This window comes from Scardinius erythrophthalmus (genome assembly GCF_964197995.2).
Source record: "Scardinius erythrophthalmus genome assembly, chromosome: 11".
Taxonomy (NCBI): Eukaryota; Metazoa; Chordata; class Actinopteri; order Cypriniformes; family Leuciscidae; genus Scardinius; species Scardinius erythrophthalmus.
Genome location: NC_138231.1, coordinates 37,270,833 through 37,285,833, shown reverse-complemented (window position 1 = coordinate 37,285,833; position 15,001 = coordinate 37,270,833). Strand labels below are relative to the sequence as shown.

At 37.5% G+C, this 15,001-nt stretch overlaps 1 protein-coding gene across 1 annotated transcript; it reads left to right on the top strand.

Annotated features, from left to right (window-relative positions):
- Window positions 1–3,870: 3,870 nt before the first annotated feature.
- Window positions 3,871–13,316, top strand: LOC308697981 (damage-control phosphatase ARMT1-like; the record flags this gene model as incomplete). Its single annotated transcript, XM_081377722.1, has 5 exons — window positions 3,871–3,923; window positions 4,019–4,124; window positions 4,264–4,505; window positions 9,473–9,638; window positions 12,304–13,316. The coding sequence occupies 5 exons, from the start codon at window positions 3,871–3,873 to the stop codon at window positions 13,081–13,083; spliced, it is 1,347 nt and encodes a 448-aa protein (XP_081233848.1). The 3' UTR covers window positions 13,084–13,316.
- Window positions 13,317–15,001: the final 1,685 nt, after the last annotated feature.

The window sequence follows — 15,001 nt, the reverse complement described above, 5'->3', positions numbered from 1 at the left end:
GGACAGCTGCGAACCTGATAATTCATTTGATAGCCTAATTGAGTAAACAGCTATGGAGCCAGAATTGGCTTTTGTATTTTTTATGTTTTATATTTTACTGGAGGACATGGTGAGGATGTTTCAGCCCCGGCGCAGCCAGGTCATGTATTTTCGGTTTAAATATAAAACCCAACTGAATATAAAAAAGTCCAGTATTTCTCGCGCTCGTCACCGGCAGCTGTCACAGTTGCCAGGAGACAAGAACAATCCTCCGTAGGCTAGACCGGTCCGAGCACGTCAGATGCGCCCTTTGTATAGGACGCTGTAGTTAGCAACAATTTGTTAATATTGTGACAATAGACCTACATTTTGTTTCTTTAATTTTCGGAACTGCATATTTCGTTTCAGTATTCACGTACAAATGTGAAGTAACCTACTGAAGTACTTTTTTCCCCACACACATGATTAAACAATAATGTAACAACCTTGAAAATATTCAGAAGAAAAATGCAGTAGTAGCATAATATAAATACACAACTATAATAAAAACCCTGACAAGGAGTTTTTTCCCCTGCAGAATACATACCTCTAGTTTTACTCTTGATACTTTAAGTACATTAGAGTATGCAATATAATTTTGCTTAACTAAGGTTTTAGTAGGTTTCCCCCAATGCAGTATTAGTAGTTATTACAAGTACTTTTTTCAGAAATATACTCTTTGAAAAAAGAAAAGAAAAAAAAACCCTCAGTGACATGGGAGCCGTCGATTGAATCAGCCCTGCAAACCTGTTGGTAGACAACTTAGTGGATAGTGGAAATATGCACTCAACCACTCTGGAGACCATCCCAGATGATGTCCCACCAGCAGGAGGCCTTACCAGGGGCAGCCCATCCCGGTCCAGCAGCTCCAGGGTCTCCCTGCTCAGCTCAATACAAGTCTACATCATTTTTTTCTTATTTTATGTATTGTAAATGTTTATGTTGATTTTGATATGTTTAACGTATGTTGTTCATAGTTGGAAAAAGTACTTTAATGTAGCCTGTGGAACAAATGATTTTCATTTACCAATTGTATTTGGAAAAAAAAAAAGTATAGAAGAATTTGTTTCATGTAGAAATTATTACTGTCATTACAAAAACAAACAATGACCAGAACAATTCATTCTCTTTTATTTACACATTTAAAGTTGCTTAAAAACACGGAATTTTTCTTTCCTTTTAAAAAATAAAAGTGAAAAAAGTTAAACAAGAATAAAAAAAATATATTTCTCAATCATTCTCTCAAGAAGAGAAAACAGCCTGTCCATCCTCTCCCTACTCTCCTGTGCTCTCCTCGCCTCTGCCTCCCTTTGTAGTTGGCCTCTCTGTCTCGCCGTCTTCATGTTGCTGCTACTGGTGGTGCTGGTGCCGCTGCCCCTGGCTCCTCCTCACCGTGGGCACCCACTGCTGAACTCAGCCCTGGTGTGTCCTCAGGGATTGAGGCAATGAGGATGGTGGTTGGTGCAATGCCTCTGTCCCAACACCTCATCCATGAGGACAAACCAGGGCCGAATTCAGCAGTGGGTTTCCCACTCACTCTCTCTCCTGTCCCAGGACACGTGCAATCCTAAGAGCAGAGCAAATGAACCATGGCTTGTTAACAACAACAGCACAATACATTTCAGCAAAGACGTGTATTAACTTTCTTACTTTGTATTTTTTTTTCCTGAATTGCTCTAAAAAAGCAAAAAGGGTACTTAACACAGGGGTGCAATCTTAAATGCATTGTTAACACTGCAAAATATGACACATCAAGACATGCATACAAAATACTTAAGAAATCATATTTCTATATACTCAAATTTGGTTAAAACCACATAGATTTCATGACAGCACTACAAAAACACATAAAAGTGAAACCCCATTCCCTTATCAACTACTTTTCCTATTGTTGTGGGCTTTATAGGGTGAAAAAAAAGTTATTTGGATACTATGAATTTGCTGTTTGTAATTAGCTAAACTACATGATCCAAAGTACTTAACTACTGAAAAAGCTACAGAGATTTAAATGCACTGCAGTATAACGACAACCAACTACTGTAAACTGTAGATTAACTGGTAATTGAACTATATGCATCATAAACAAATAAAATGGCCAGACATATTTTTACCAGTCTTTCTATTGTTATCATCATCTCATAACTTCGCCACTTCACATTAACTTGGAAAGGTAATAAAAAATAAATAAAAATAAAATTCCTAAAGTGTCACAATAAATGGGAAAAACGAATCCAAAAAGACGTATAATAGGTGGATCTGGCAACACGGAGGTTTCACCCGCGCCCTCACTCACAAGTCACAACATGCTCTCAAGCCCCGTTCACTGTTTTAACGTTATCTTCTCGCAGCGACATGAATTGCAAACACTCATATGAAGTGCTTTAAAAGGCTAATTAATCATTTAGAGAGCTTGACATTTTATTTTTGAATATACATCTTTTTACCGAGGTCCGGACCTCGGTGACCTCATAGCTGGCTACGGCCATTCACCCCTACCCACGACAGACATTTCATGAGTTTGATATTTACTAACTAAATATACTAACATTTCTAACATTTGATTTTTCACCAGCAACGACTGCAAACTCACCTGTTGGCCGCTCATCTTGTTCAAAAAACGTCCCCCACGCTAGCGTTTCTTCTTCTCTTCTCTTTCCATGTCCGTGGCGGCGCTAAAGCAAGTCGGTAACAGCGCCACCTGCTGTTGTGGAGTGCGAATTACATGACCGTTTACTAGCATGCGTGTGGATCTGAAGGCATTTGTGTGTGGATCAGCAAGGCAGAAAATTAGTGCCAAAAGTCACGTGACAGTTTTTCGTACTTGTAGAATTTTGTTTTGTACTTGAAGGATTTTGTTTTGTACTTGAAGAATTTTGTTTTGTACTTGTAGAATTTTGTTTTGTACTTGAAGGTTTTTTTTTTACTTGAAGGATTTTTTTTTGTACTTGAAAGATTTGAGTTTGTACTTGGAGGATATTTTTGTCATTGAAGAAATACGTTTCTTTGTATATGTAAAACATACTGTATTTGTTTGATAGGTATGTTTTTTATTTGCAGAACAAAATGCATTAGTTTGTGAGTGATGTTTTATATTTGCAAACCACACTGAGTTTGTTTGTGAATCGTTGGGTGTGAGTAAAACACGTTTTGTGTGTGTGTGAGGTTTTGGCATGATTCTAACTCCATAGTAAATAATTATTTTCTGGTCCCGTTTGAATTGTGCCATGAATGTGAACATATGTTGTCTGTGAATTTTTTTATATATTATTTCGTGTAAAGAATGCTACAATTTAGCGGGTAGAAGTTTGATACGGTTAGACTTTGTGTGAGAGCACTTTGTGTGAGAGCACTTTGTGGACTACAACTCTTCGCTGCTTTCGATGCGTTTGAAACGTCACCACCATTCGCACTCGGACACTAGCTCACGGATCCCGCTAAACATGGCTGTGTCTTTGGTGCACTTTACCGCCTTCTTTCAGGGAGAGGACAAAATCGTTGAGGTTGGTGAAAACCACGGGTAAGTCAACTTTATCAGGTGACGTCACATAGGCGTCACATTATGTCTTTTCCACAACTGCTAGCCGAAGAATCATACCATATACTGTCACACTCGTAACATGAAAAATTATATAAAAAATTCACAGACAACATATGTTCACATTCATGGCACAATTCAAACGGGACCAGAAAATAATTATTTTCTCCCATTCACTTGCATTGACGATTTTTCAACCTTGAGGTCCACTTGGGGTTTTACGGATGGGCGGGACGTGACGTCACCCAACATCGCTTAGAGCACTTTTAAAAAAAAGAAGAATCTGTAGTCCTTCCTATTTGCAATGCATTTCAAAGATGGAGGTGGAGGGAACGTTCACCCCGCTGTCACGCTCTGCTAAATTTGAAGGGTATGTCTTTATAATCATAGTTTATATTCATGCTCACTGTGGACGTCAAAAATAAGTTTCAAAAATACCTGTAAATCAGTTCTTTGCTATTTTAGGTCCTTTGCCTATCTGACTGTGAGAGATAGACTACCAACCATACTCACCAAAGTGGTAGACTCTTTACATCGTAATAAAGAAAGTTTCTTCAAAGAATATGGAAAGGTATGTATGATTTCTTTCATTAGTTATGTTCAACATTTTTACAATATTCAATATTTTCTTATGTTATTCATAAAATAAAATATATATAAGCCTGTTCTGACAGTTTTCTCAGATTTAACTTCTAGATGTGTTTGATCAGGAGGGCATCCAGGCAGAGAAGAGGGCCTTCTCCTTCCTGTCCAAGCTGAGGAATGAACTTCAGACAGACAAACCTGTTCTGCTTCTGACTGATAATGCTGAGGACACAGAGGCCTGGAATGAATACATGGGTAGACAGCAGGACCTGATGGAGGACGGGCAGCCTGTCAGCTGGTTCAAGTCATCATGGCTTTATGTGGAGTGCTACATGTACCGCAGGATCCAAGAGGCTCTGAATATGAAGTAAGACAAATCAGCATAATACATAATGAATACAATTTTAAATAAATAAAAAAGGCCAGAGAAATTATACTTGAGGGAAATTAATACTGTCACAATTTTACTCAAAAATCAAAGCATCTTAAAGTTTAGATTAACTTTAGCATCTAATAGTAAAAATTATAGTATTTAAAAATAACAATACTGAGTTTATAACCTGTTTAATCACAATTTTTTTAAAGAGAAAATGTAAAAAAAAAAAACTTTTTTTTTTCTTTTTTTTTTTTAAATCATGAACAGGGTTTCCGCGGGGCATTAAAAGTCATTAAATGGATTTTGCGAAAATTAAGGCCTTAAATACCATTAAAAAGCATTACATTTTAAGCATTAAAAACATTAAAAATGTAGATATAGTTTTGAAGAAAATTTTATATTATCAATTCATTTGAATATAATATAATTTTGAATATAAATATAATTAATAATTTGTATGTGCTGTTGCAAAGTATGTACGTTAGTGTGATAAACACGAGGAACCGGTTTGGTAATTGCTTCCGGCCAGAGCAAAATTGCTGTGATGCGGAGATGACGCTGGCATTTTGAACAGCAGGAATAACAGGAAATATAGCTGCAAGCAGCGATATGGGGCCAAGCCTCTGAAGCATCTGCAACAGCAGTGCAGAGCAGGATGAGAAAAAACAGCAGAAATTGAACATGCATGAAAAAACAGCTGGTTCAGAAGTACAGGTGAAAATGAACTCCAAATTAACATAAGTTCAGATGAGAATGAAGACAGAATGAACAAAAACATTTCTAATTTCTCTATTTCTAATCCAAGAGAAAGAAAGATTAGTACAATGCCTGAATAATAAAGGAATTGAAATTAAACTATTCCACACAGTTTTTCTAAAGTCTCGTTGCACCACTGGCAAGACGTGCATTCACCAAGATTCTGATGATCCATAATTCAAGTGAGAATCAACTCAAAATTAATCTTATTTATTGAGTTCCTTCTCAGATAGACACCATGTCTGGAACTGAAGTAGGGATGGCGAAAACTAAAAATGTTATTGACCGACCACCGAGCCTTATTAACCGGTTGAAACCGGTTAACCGATTAGTTTAAAATATGCTACGCTATTTGAAATAACAGCCATTTCGAGCCACGCCTGCAATTGCAACTCTGTCGCATCTCTCTGCCGCCCTTCCACTCACGTCACTTTTTTTAAATCCCCTACAGCGCGAAACACGAGTCCCGCAAATGCGGCGCCGAGGAGCTTGTATGTAATCGGAGGACAAATGGCTCCTTAGTTTTGAAATGGTTTTGGTACAAGGTGATCGCGTTGAAAATAAAGGCGTTTGTCATTTGAAAGCTCATTTGAAACATTGCCGCGGCTCATTTAAGAAAATGACAGCTCCGAAGAGACACCGCTTTAGTTTGAGGTAGTGCTAACAATAATAAAGAAAGATGATGATCATCATCACCTTACATCATAGATGATGTGCTACTACTGTATTTAAGCACTGTATCACACAAGTTGCAACTTACATCTGTGTCATTCTTTTTGGTGAAATGGTCCCACACACTACTTTTCTTCGCACGCTTCATCCTGCCCTGGCTCTAACCTCCAGTGTTTTAGCCTGTAGCCTTTACTTTTCGCAAACCTTGTGAGCACACGAACCCAAACGCTGTGACCTGGCGCCAAATGTTTTTATTGGTTTATTAAGTAGCCTAAAAACGAGTTATGAAAAATAGAGTGTGAGGGATTTGTTCACTTCACACAAAAAGATCTTGGAATGAGATGGCTAACTGTAGTAATGTTTAGTCCACTGTCTATAATAGCCTAAATTTAGAGATCACTTTTTTGTTTTTAACCGACTACCGACAACTTTGATCGGTTAATGTTGATACAGTCAACCATCGGTCATCGGTGAAGCATCTTTGCACCACTTCTGGCCACAGTACCTATTGCGGTCTGGGCATGTGCCACCACGACCTGAATGGTTCGGGGCACGTGGTTTAGCAGCTTGTGCCACTCAGTTCATGCTGATTTACCAAACTGCAGTGGAGAGGCTTCAGTGTAAGAATTAGCAAAAAAAAAAAAAAAAAGCATGTTGACCAGATTAGCATGCTAAGCTATCTTAATGCTAATGTAGCTTATGGTTAACCTGATATCTGAAGAGCCACATTGCATTTGTAAAGTGTGGCATTTAATATCATAATATTATATTGTAATTAATGGCAATGTCCTTGTTTTGTTCACCCATACATGTGTGTCAAATTTGGTGAAAATATCTCATTTTGTTTTAGTTATAGACATATGTATGAGAGCATAAAAAATTACCCATGGGTGACTTTGGATTTTTTTGCCACTTACCGGTACTATAAAAATTTTGACATTTGGGCATTAGCATGTAGCCAACGACCTATGTTTCCAAACTTCCTACGGTGGTTTCGTCTCGATCGGTCTAACGGTTTCGAAGTTATTGGCAAATGTTTTTTAATCGCTAAATCACAACACAACACAAACAGTAAGGCGCAACCTAGCACGTTTGTACTCGACAAAGATTCAGGACATAAGGAGATGACTCGCGTGAAAATAAGTCCATCACACCTAGAGTTATAAGCTTGTGAAAAATAAATTGTACCACTAGGTGGCGCTGGTTCGAAACTTGGCTCCTTCAGGGCATCGTATTAATGACCCATACCGAGTTTCGTAATACGTTCATAAAATACAGCATTTTAGTACAAAATTCAAAATGGCCAATGTCCAAAATGGCCGATGTCTGAAAATTAGATATTAGTCAACTAGGCATGACACCCTGAATCTAACGAGACTGATTATTTTTGGACAAATCGTTCAGAAGTTATAAGCAAAAATAGCCATCTTTCGTATCTCCGGACGAGAAGGTGGCACAGTACCGAAACGCAGCATGTCGCCTTAGGTCATGCTTGTGATGACATGTACCAAGTTTTGTCTGAATAGGACATACAATAACAATTTCATACTACACAAATGGTTAAAAGCCGTAACTATATACAATATATATATATATATAATATAGTTACGGCTTTTAACCAATAATAAAGCATCTTTCTTTATTATTGTTAGCACTACCTCAAACTAAAGCGGTGTCTCTTCGGAGCTGTCATTTTCTTAAATGAGCCGCGGCAATGTTTCAAATGAGCTTTCAAATGACAAACGCCTTTATTTTCAACGCGATCACCTTGTACCAAAACCATTTCAAAACTAAGGAGCCATTTGTCCTCCGATTACATACAAGCTCCTCGGCGCCGCATTTGCGGGACTCGTGTTTCGCGCTGTAGAGGATTTAAAAAAAGTGACGTGAGTGGAAGGCAGAGCGGCAGAGAGATGCGACAGAGTTGCAATTGCAGGCGTGGCTCGAAATGGCTGTTATTTCAAATAGCGTAGCATATTTTAAACTAATCGGTTAACCGGTTTCAACCGGTTAATAAGTCTCGGTGGTCGGTATAATATATATATATATATATATATATATATATATATATATATATATATATATATATAATATCTGTGGTTAGTTGTGGATCATGTATGACATAAAAAAAGGCATTAAAATGCATTAAATTTAATTTGAAGATACCTGCAGAAACCCTGAAGACCATTAAACATGACTATACATGATTCAGGCCCGGCTGCAGAATGAAATGACTGAGGGGGCATGTGAAATTGTTAAGGGGGCTTAACTTTATACCATCAATGAACAATACACAATAACTTGCTTAGTAAAAAAAGATAAGCCAGCTTCATTTATTATGCATATATTAACCCTTTCACGCTTAATTTTAATATTCTAACTGACTCTGAGTTTTTTCAAGGCGACTGTTATTTTAGAATTTAGAACGTCCCCCCTTAATGTTTCCATGGCAACGCGTCATATTTGTCACGTGACACACCGCGGATATATCGCTTTTATTTCCTTTTCCCTTTTTGATTCAAAATACTCACAAACTTGCTTATCATGTCATCAACTATCTGATAAAAAAAATGTGTATGTGAGTGTGTTTGGTCATTTAAAAACCTTTATAAATAATCTTGATCTTGATCTATAACGTGAGATGGCTGTTTCTTTGCGCCGCGTTCTGAGAATCCTGTGAGTCATCAATTTCTCCCGAAATACATGCAAGAAAGTGGAATAGAAGAATAGAGTAAACTACTTTATAGTTACTTCCACTGTGTTTGTCTGATATGATGAATAGCACACGTCGGCAAATTATATTTGAATAGATTGTTATTGCTGCTTCCACAGACATCAGTGTGTATTTTACAAACTCCAAATGTATTGTTTTACTAGTGCTTAATGTGTATTTAATTGTCTGAAACCTAAAATAAAAATTGTGAGGTTGAAAACACTGCATAGTTGTGATATATGACAGCGCTGAGCGCGTCCGACTCTGGCTCAGCGCCAACCAACGCGCGAAAGCACAGTTTGAATCTGGCCGTTATGTCACGTAACCGAACATTCTAAATCCCATATGTGGGACCGTACTCTCAGGGGCACTGAAATAAAAAAAATCCCATATATGGGACTGTACCGCTCAAAAGGTTAAACATTTCATTTGTAACCATAAATACAAAAATGAAACTGAGGGGGCACAAATCAGATCTGAGGGGGCAATGCCCCCTTTTGCCCCCTCGTGGCGCCGGGCCTGACATGATTGTACTTGATAGCTCTAAATTAAATACAATTGTGATGAGTAAAAAAGTATGACTTGCTTTAGAAATACTATAGCATAGTAATTAGTGAAGTAGTTTACACCATTTTAGTCTTTTTTTTTTTTTTTTAACCAAATAATCATTTCAAGTGTTATCTTAAATGTGCTTTAAGTTGTTTTATTTTTTATATTTTGTTAATTTAAGGGTAATTGTTTTAAATACTCTGTTGCATTGATACATTTTGAATTGTAAAATTCATTTATTTTGTTTGTTTTACTTTGTTTCCTAAAGTCCACCAATGGGTAACTTTGATGGCTTTAAAGAGGGAAAGACGCAAAGCTTCTTTGAATCTCAACAAGCGATTAAATGCCTCTGTACATACCTTCAGGAGCTCATAACCAACATGGAGAACATGAGTGAGATGCAGCTGCGAGAGAACTTTCTCAAGTTGCTTCAGGTTAGTATGTCCATGCTCTTAGCTGCAGCATAATTCAATGATCCCTGCCTAGGCCTGTCGCGATAGTCGATAAGTCGATTAATCGCACGATAAAAAAAATGAGCTCGATAATTTTTCCGGCCGCGATAATTCCATTTGCATGCTTGTTTGTTTTCCTCGTCTCTCTCTCTCTCTACCAAAGAGACTGGATGACCACTCTCGGTTCTTTAGCGTATAGGAGGAGTGAACCCTCTTGTTGTCAGTTGCATGGTCTTTGTGTGGTACGGTGGCCCAGTAGTGCACAACACAACGAAATGTAAAAAGCAAACATAAGTTCACAACACAACGGAAACAAGCCACAACACAACGAAATAAAGCCACAACACAACGGAAATAAGCCACAACACAACGGAAAATCCACAACACAACGAAATAAAGCAACAACACAACGGAAATAAGCCACAACACAACGGAAAATCTACAACACAACGGGAAAATCTACAACACAACGAAATAAAGCCACAACACAACGGAAATGCTCCCGACCACTAGAGGGCTCTTGGAGCCCAGTAAAGTTAGTTTTCCAAGCCATTGTTCTATAGAGTCAGCAGTCTTTATATATAAATACCACGATTAGTTTTAACAGTGTATATCAACTTAAAATATTACTTCAAAATAACCTACATGAATTATAGCTGCGTATTTGATTTATACTCGAGAATGCTTGGACGCGCTTCCACAGCGCAGGGCACGTCTGGCAATTCCACCAAGTGGTTAAAACGTATAATTTATTATAATATAATTTGATAAATAAAAATAAAAACCATTTGGTGAAATAGGAAGGAATTGGCACAATTCCACCTATAATAAGTCAGTCTGGTCACTAGGAACATGATAAAAAAAAAAAAAACTTTTACAGAAATTTCCTAAAAAAAATAATTGTTAATTACTGTAAATACATGAAGGGTATTGGAAAAAGTCATTATAAAAGTCATATTAAGTCAGTCTACTATCAAATACAATCAAGCTTTGGATTTTGAATATGTATGTTTTTGAATGTTATGTTTGTATGTTTTTGAAGTAATTTTAATTAAAACAAATTATACGTTTTAACAACTTGGAGGAATTGGCAGACGTTCCCTCAGGGATAATGCGCTGTGGTAGCGCGTCAAAGCATTCTAGAGTATAAATATGTAGCTATAATGCACGTAGGTGATTTTGAATTAATAAATGTCGATAAACAATGGTTAGCTACATACTGTTAAAACTAATCGTGGTGTTGATATATTTTTATAGACTGCTGACTCTCTAATGAACAATGGCTTGGAAAACTAACTTTACTGGGCTCCGAGAGCCCTCTAGTGGTCGGGAGCATTTCCGTTGTGTTGTGGCTTTATTTCGTTGTGTTGTGGATTTTCCGTTGTGTTGTGGCTTGTTTCCGTTGTGTTGTGGCTTTATTTCGTTGTGTTGTGGATTTTCCGTTGTGTTGTGGCTTGTTTCCGTTGTGTTGTGGCTTTATTTCGTTGTGTTGTGAACTTATGTTTGCTTTTTACATTTCATTGTGTTGTGCACTACTGGGCCACCGTAGTACGGGGAGGCGGCGGCGCGGCACTTGTCAGTCACATGGTCTTTGTGTGGGAAAGGCGGGACTGTTTGCGGCTACTGCCGGGAGAGAGAGAAGACGCTAGTTGTGAGTTGCGACAGCGAGCCCGATCACATGAAAATGCATATCTATACCACGAATGTTATTTCTCGTGCCATTTATACGCCAAAAATAGTTTTTGCGTGCATATGATACGCTCTTTATGGCGTGTAATACGCACGCACTCCTCACCCCTAATCCTAACCAAGTATTTTCAGTGCGTAGCATACACACGCAATAAAGTGCGTCTCCGTCTTCCCGACAGTACACAATCACTTGACAAAGTAACAGGAGGACAAAGTAACAGTGCAAAATTGTGCGATATGGCTTGTTGAGGCTTTTTTTTATTTGTTTACAAAGGTCCTAACTGTCAGTTTTGCCTGTTATGGAATGTATCACCATTTAATAATGTCTAAAGCCTAATGTTTAATATTTTTTGAAGTGCAATTTTGTTTCATTTTATATATTAACAGACATTTATTTTGTTAACAGACACTAAGAGTCCATTGCTTTCATTGTTTTTGGTTGTTTTGTTCATTTTTTTGGATATTTAAAATGTTTTCCGTTTTCAATGTTTAATATTCTTTAGAAATAAAAGTTTATAGATCGTTGAAAAGGTGTACCTGCATTATTATGCCATTATAATTATATTAAATGAAAATGGTCTCAGAACGACAATATTATCGTTTATCGCGATAATTTCTTGGACAATTTATCGTCCAGCAAAATTTGTTATCGTGACAGGCCTATCCCTGCCATTAAAAACAAATGTTTATGTGACATGTTTATGTTTCTATGGCATAAGAACACAACACCATAAACAAGAAAAATTGATTTCACTAAGCCGTAACCATTAACTTAATGACTCGCATCTTTAATTTAGAACAAAGAATCTTGTTAACCAAAATGACATCAAGTTTGCGGTGCCAAGTAACATGCCTTGGGGTGGCTGTTGTTTTCAGCATGTGCTTGTCTACTTTATTGATATTAGACTGTTGGGGATAACGTAATGTCACATAATCTTGTTTATTGTGTATTTTGTAGGTCTCTCTGTGGGGAAACAAGTGTGATCTGTCCATCTCTGCCGGTCAGGACAACTCTCAAAGGTCCAGTCCCATCGATTCTCTGCCTGATCTCCAGCGCTGCATCCTAGTGGATGACTCCAACATGGTTTGGTCAACGCTGGTTGCTGCTCAAGGGTCCGGATCCGCAGTTAAGAAGCATGCAAGAGTGGACATTGTTTTAGACAATGCTGGCTTTGAGCTTGTTACCGATCTGGTCCTTGCTGACTTCCTTGTTTCTGCCGGACTAGCCAAGCAAATCCGATTTCATGGCAAGTCCTTCCCATGGTTCGTCTCAGACGTCACCAAACAAGACTTTGAGTGGACCATCATGCAGACCATGGCAGCCAATCACAAGTGGATGTCAGCTAGCGGTGTCCAATGGAAGCATTTCATGAAGGATGGCACCTGGTCCTACCATGACCACCCTTTTTGGACCATGCCCCATGAGTTCTGCGACATGGCGCTGGATGCAGCTGATCTCTACAGCACGCTCCAGGGCTCTGACCTGATTCTCTTCAAAGGAGACCTGAACTACAGGAAGCTGACTGGCGACAGGAAGTGGGAGCACACGGTTCCGTTCGATCGGGCGTTGAGGGGGTTCCAGCCTGCCCCTCTCTGTAGTCTTAGGACACTGAAGGCTGATGTTCAGGTGGGCTTACAGCCGGGCCAGGCAGAGAAGCTCAACTCTCAGGATCCGCACTGGATGACTAATGCCAAATATGCTGTGGTTCAGTTTTCCAGTCCACACAGAGAACAGTAGAGGTGTTTTTAAAGGAAGCGAGATAAATGCACTAATTAAAGATGCTGCTTCAGTTACCAACAAGCCAAACAAATGTGTTATGTTGGTTTATCTTTGCTTGTATTTTTTTGAAGCAACACTTTTGCTTGGAAGCAAATTATGTAATGAACCATAATGCTTCTGCATATCAAACACTGAAATTAATATGCACCTAAAGTATGTCCTTGTTGATTAAACAATGAAGTTCTGAAGAGAAACCTGGCAATCTTTTGGTCATAGTTTACACAGTGTATGGTTTTCTGTTTGTACTGCTGATGTGTATTGTGCACAAGTACGGTTATTTAAAGAATACAGATGTAAACATTAAGACGTATACATCTGTAAATCTCCACAGATGTCTTGTTTGGTTGTAGTTAAATGTTATTGTCCAAAACTCATTGAGATTGTGAGAAAGGTGTATGTTTCTGTCTACTTTAAAATGTGTTTTAAAGTATATAAAAGTTTTTTTTTTTTTTTTTTTTTTTTTTTTATAAATGTTACCTAATAGTTTTTGGGCTTTGCAATATTGCATAATTGAAAAAGAAAACATTAAAGACATACTGTTTTAATAAAGCAGTTCTAGTAAAGTAATGGCAAAACAATGTATGAGGACACGAATTCAAAGGGGAATTTCATGGAATGCAGGTTTTGTTTTAGCCAAGCGCTAAAAATGTGCTAATGTCAATACATGTTAACACATTCTGTTTTCTGTCTGATAAAAATACTGGCCATACACCATCTCAGTGTGTTTTTATTGTTTGTTTTTTTCATCTTGTACTTTAAAAGGTTTACCGTTATGGGCAGTGTGGAGAATTGCACCAAGATTGTTTCTTTTTAAGCTTATTTATGAGCAAATTGGAAACAGTTGCTAGTCAGGATACTGTGCGTATGTACTCATACTTATTAAAATGGAAATTCTGTGTTTTGAATGCAACTGAACAAAGTTTAGAAATTCTTTGTTAGAATAAAGAATACAAACTAAAAACCCATTCTGCTTTTTGATCGGTCTTGTTGTGTTTGTTTTTTTTTTTTTTTTAAAGGTGTGTTGATGCTTTTCCAAGGAGCCTTGCCTCTACAGAGCAGCAAAGAAAAGAGTCAAGGACCCCCAAAGCACTGATGTTACGTAATAAGCACATGAACGCTATCTTTTTGTGTTTAGGGGTCAGCTGAGGACTGCATATAATATGTGTTTTTTCTTTCCTGGAAATCAAGGCCATGGTTTTGGTCTTTGAACTGTTCTAGTTCTAGTTCTCTTCTGGCGAGAGCTAAGCTCAGATTTAGACTTAAATATTTCAGTTGGCTTCAAATAAAGGACGTTAGTATGTATCGTTGATTATGTAGTGTTTTTAAGCTGAGAGAAATAAATAGACAAATAAAAATCAGCTAATGTTTTAATTAGTAGCATTAGCATGTTTGAGGACAGAGCTGAATATTTTAATATTTTATTCCTGTGATGGAAAAGCTGAATTTCCAGCATCATTATTCCAGTCTGCAGTGTCACATTATCCTGCAGAAATCATTATAATATGCTGATTTGCTGCTCAAGAAACATTTATCACTATGAATGTTGAAAACAGTATTTTTGTAGAAACAGTGCTACCTTTTTTTCAGAATATATATGTATAGGTCTTTACTATCACTGTTGATAATTGTAATGCATTCTTACTGAATAAAAGTATTAAATACTTTAAAATATATATATTTTTGACCCCAAACATTTAAACAGTAGTGTATATTACTATAATACTAATGTCTTCCCTTTTCAAGAGAAATCAAAACTCAGTTAGCCAAGGCCTCCCATACAAAATTGAATGATGAGCGCAAAGAACTACACACTTTCCATTTCAACTTTAATAGCTGACGGTACCGAGGACTGATTATCATCAAACAGACTTGTTTG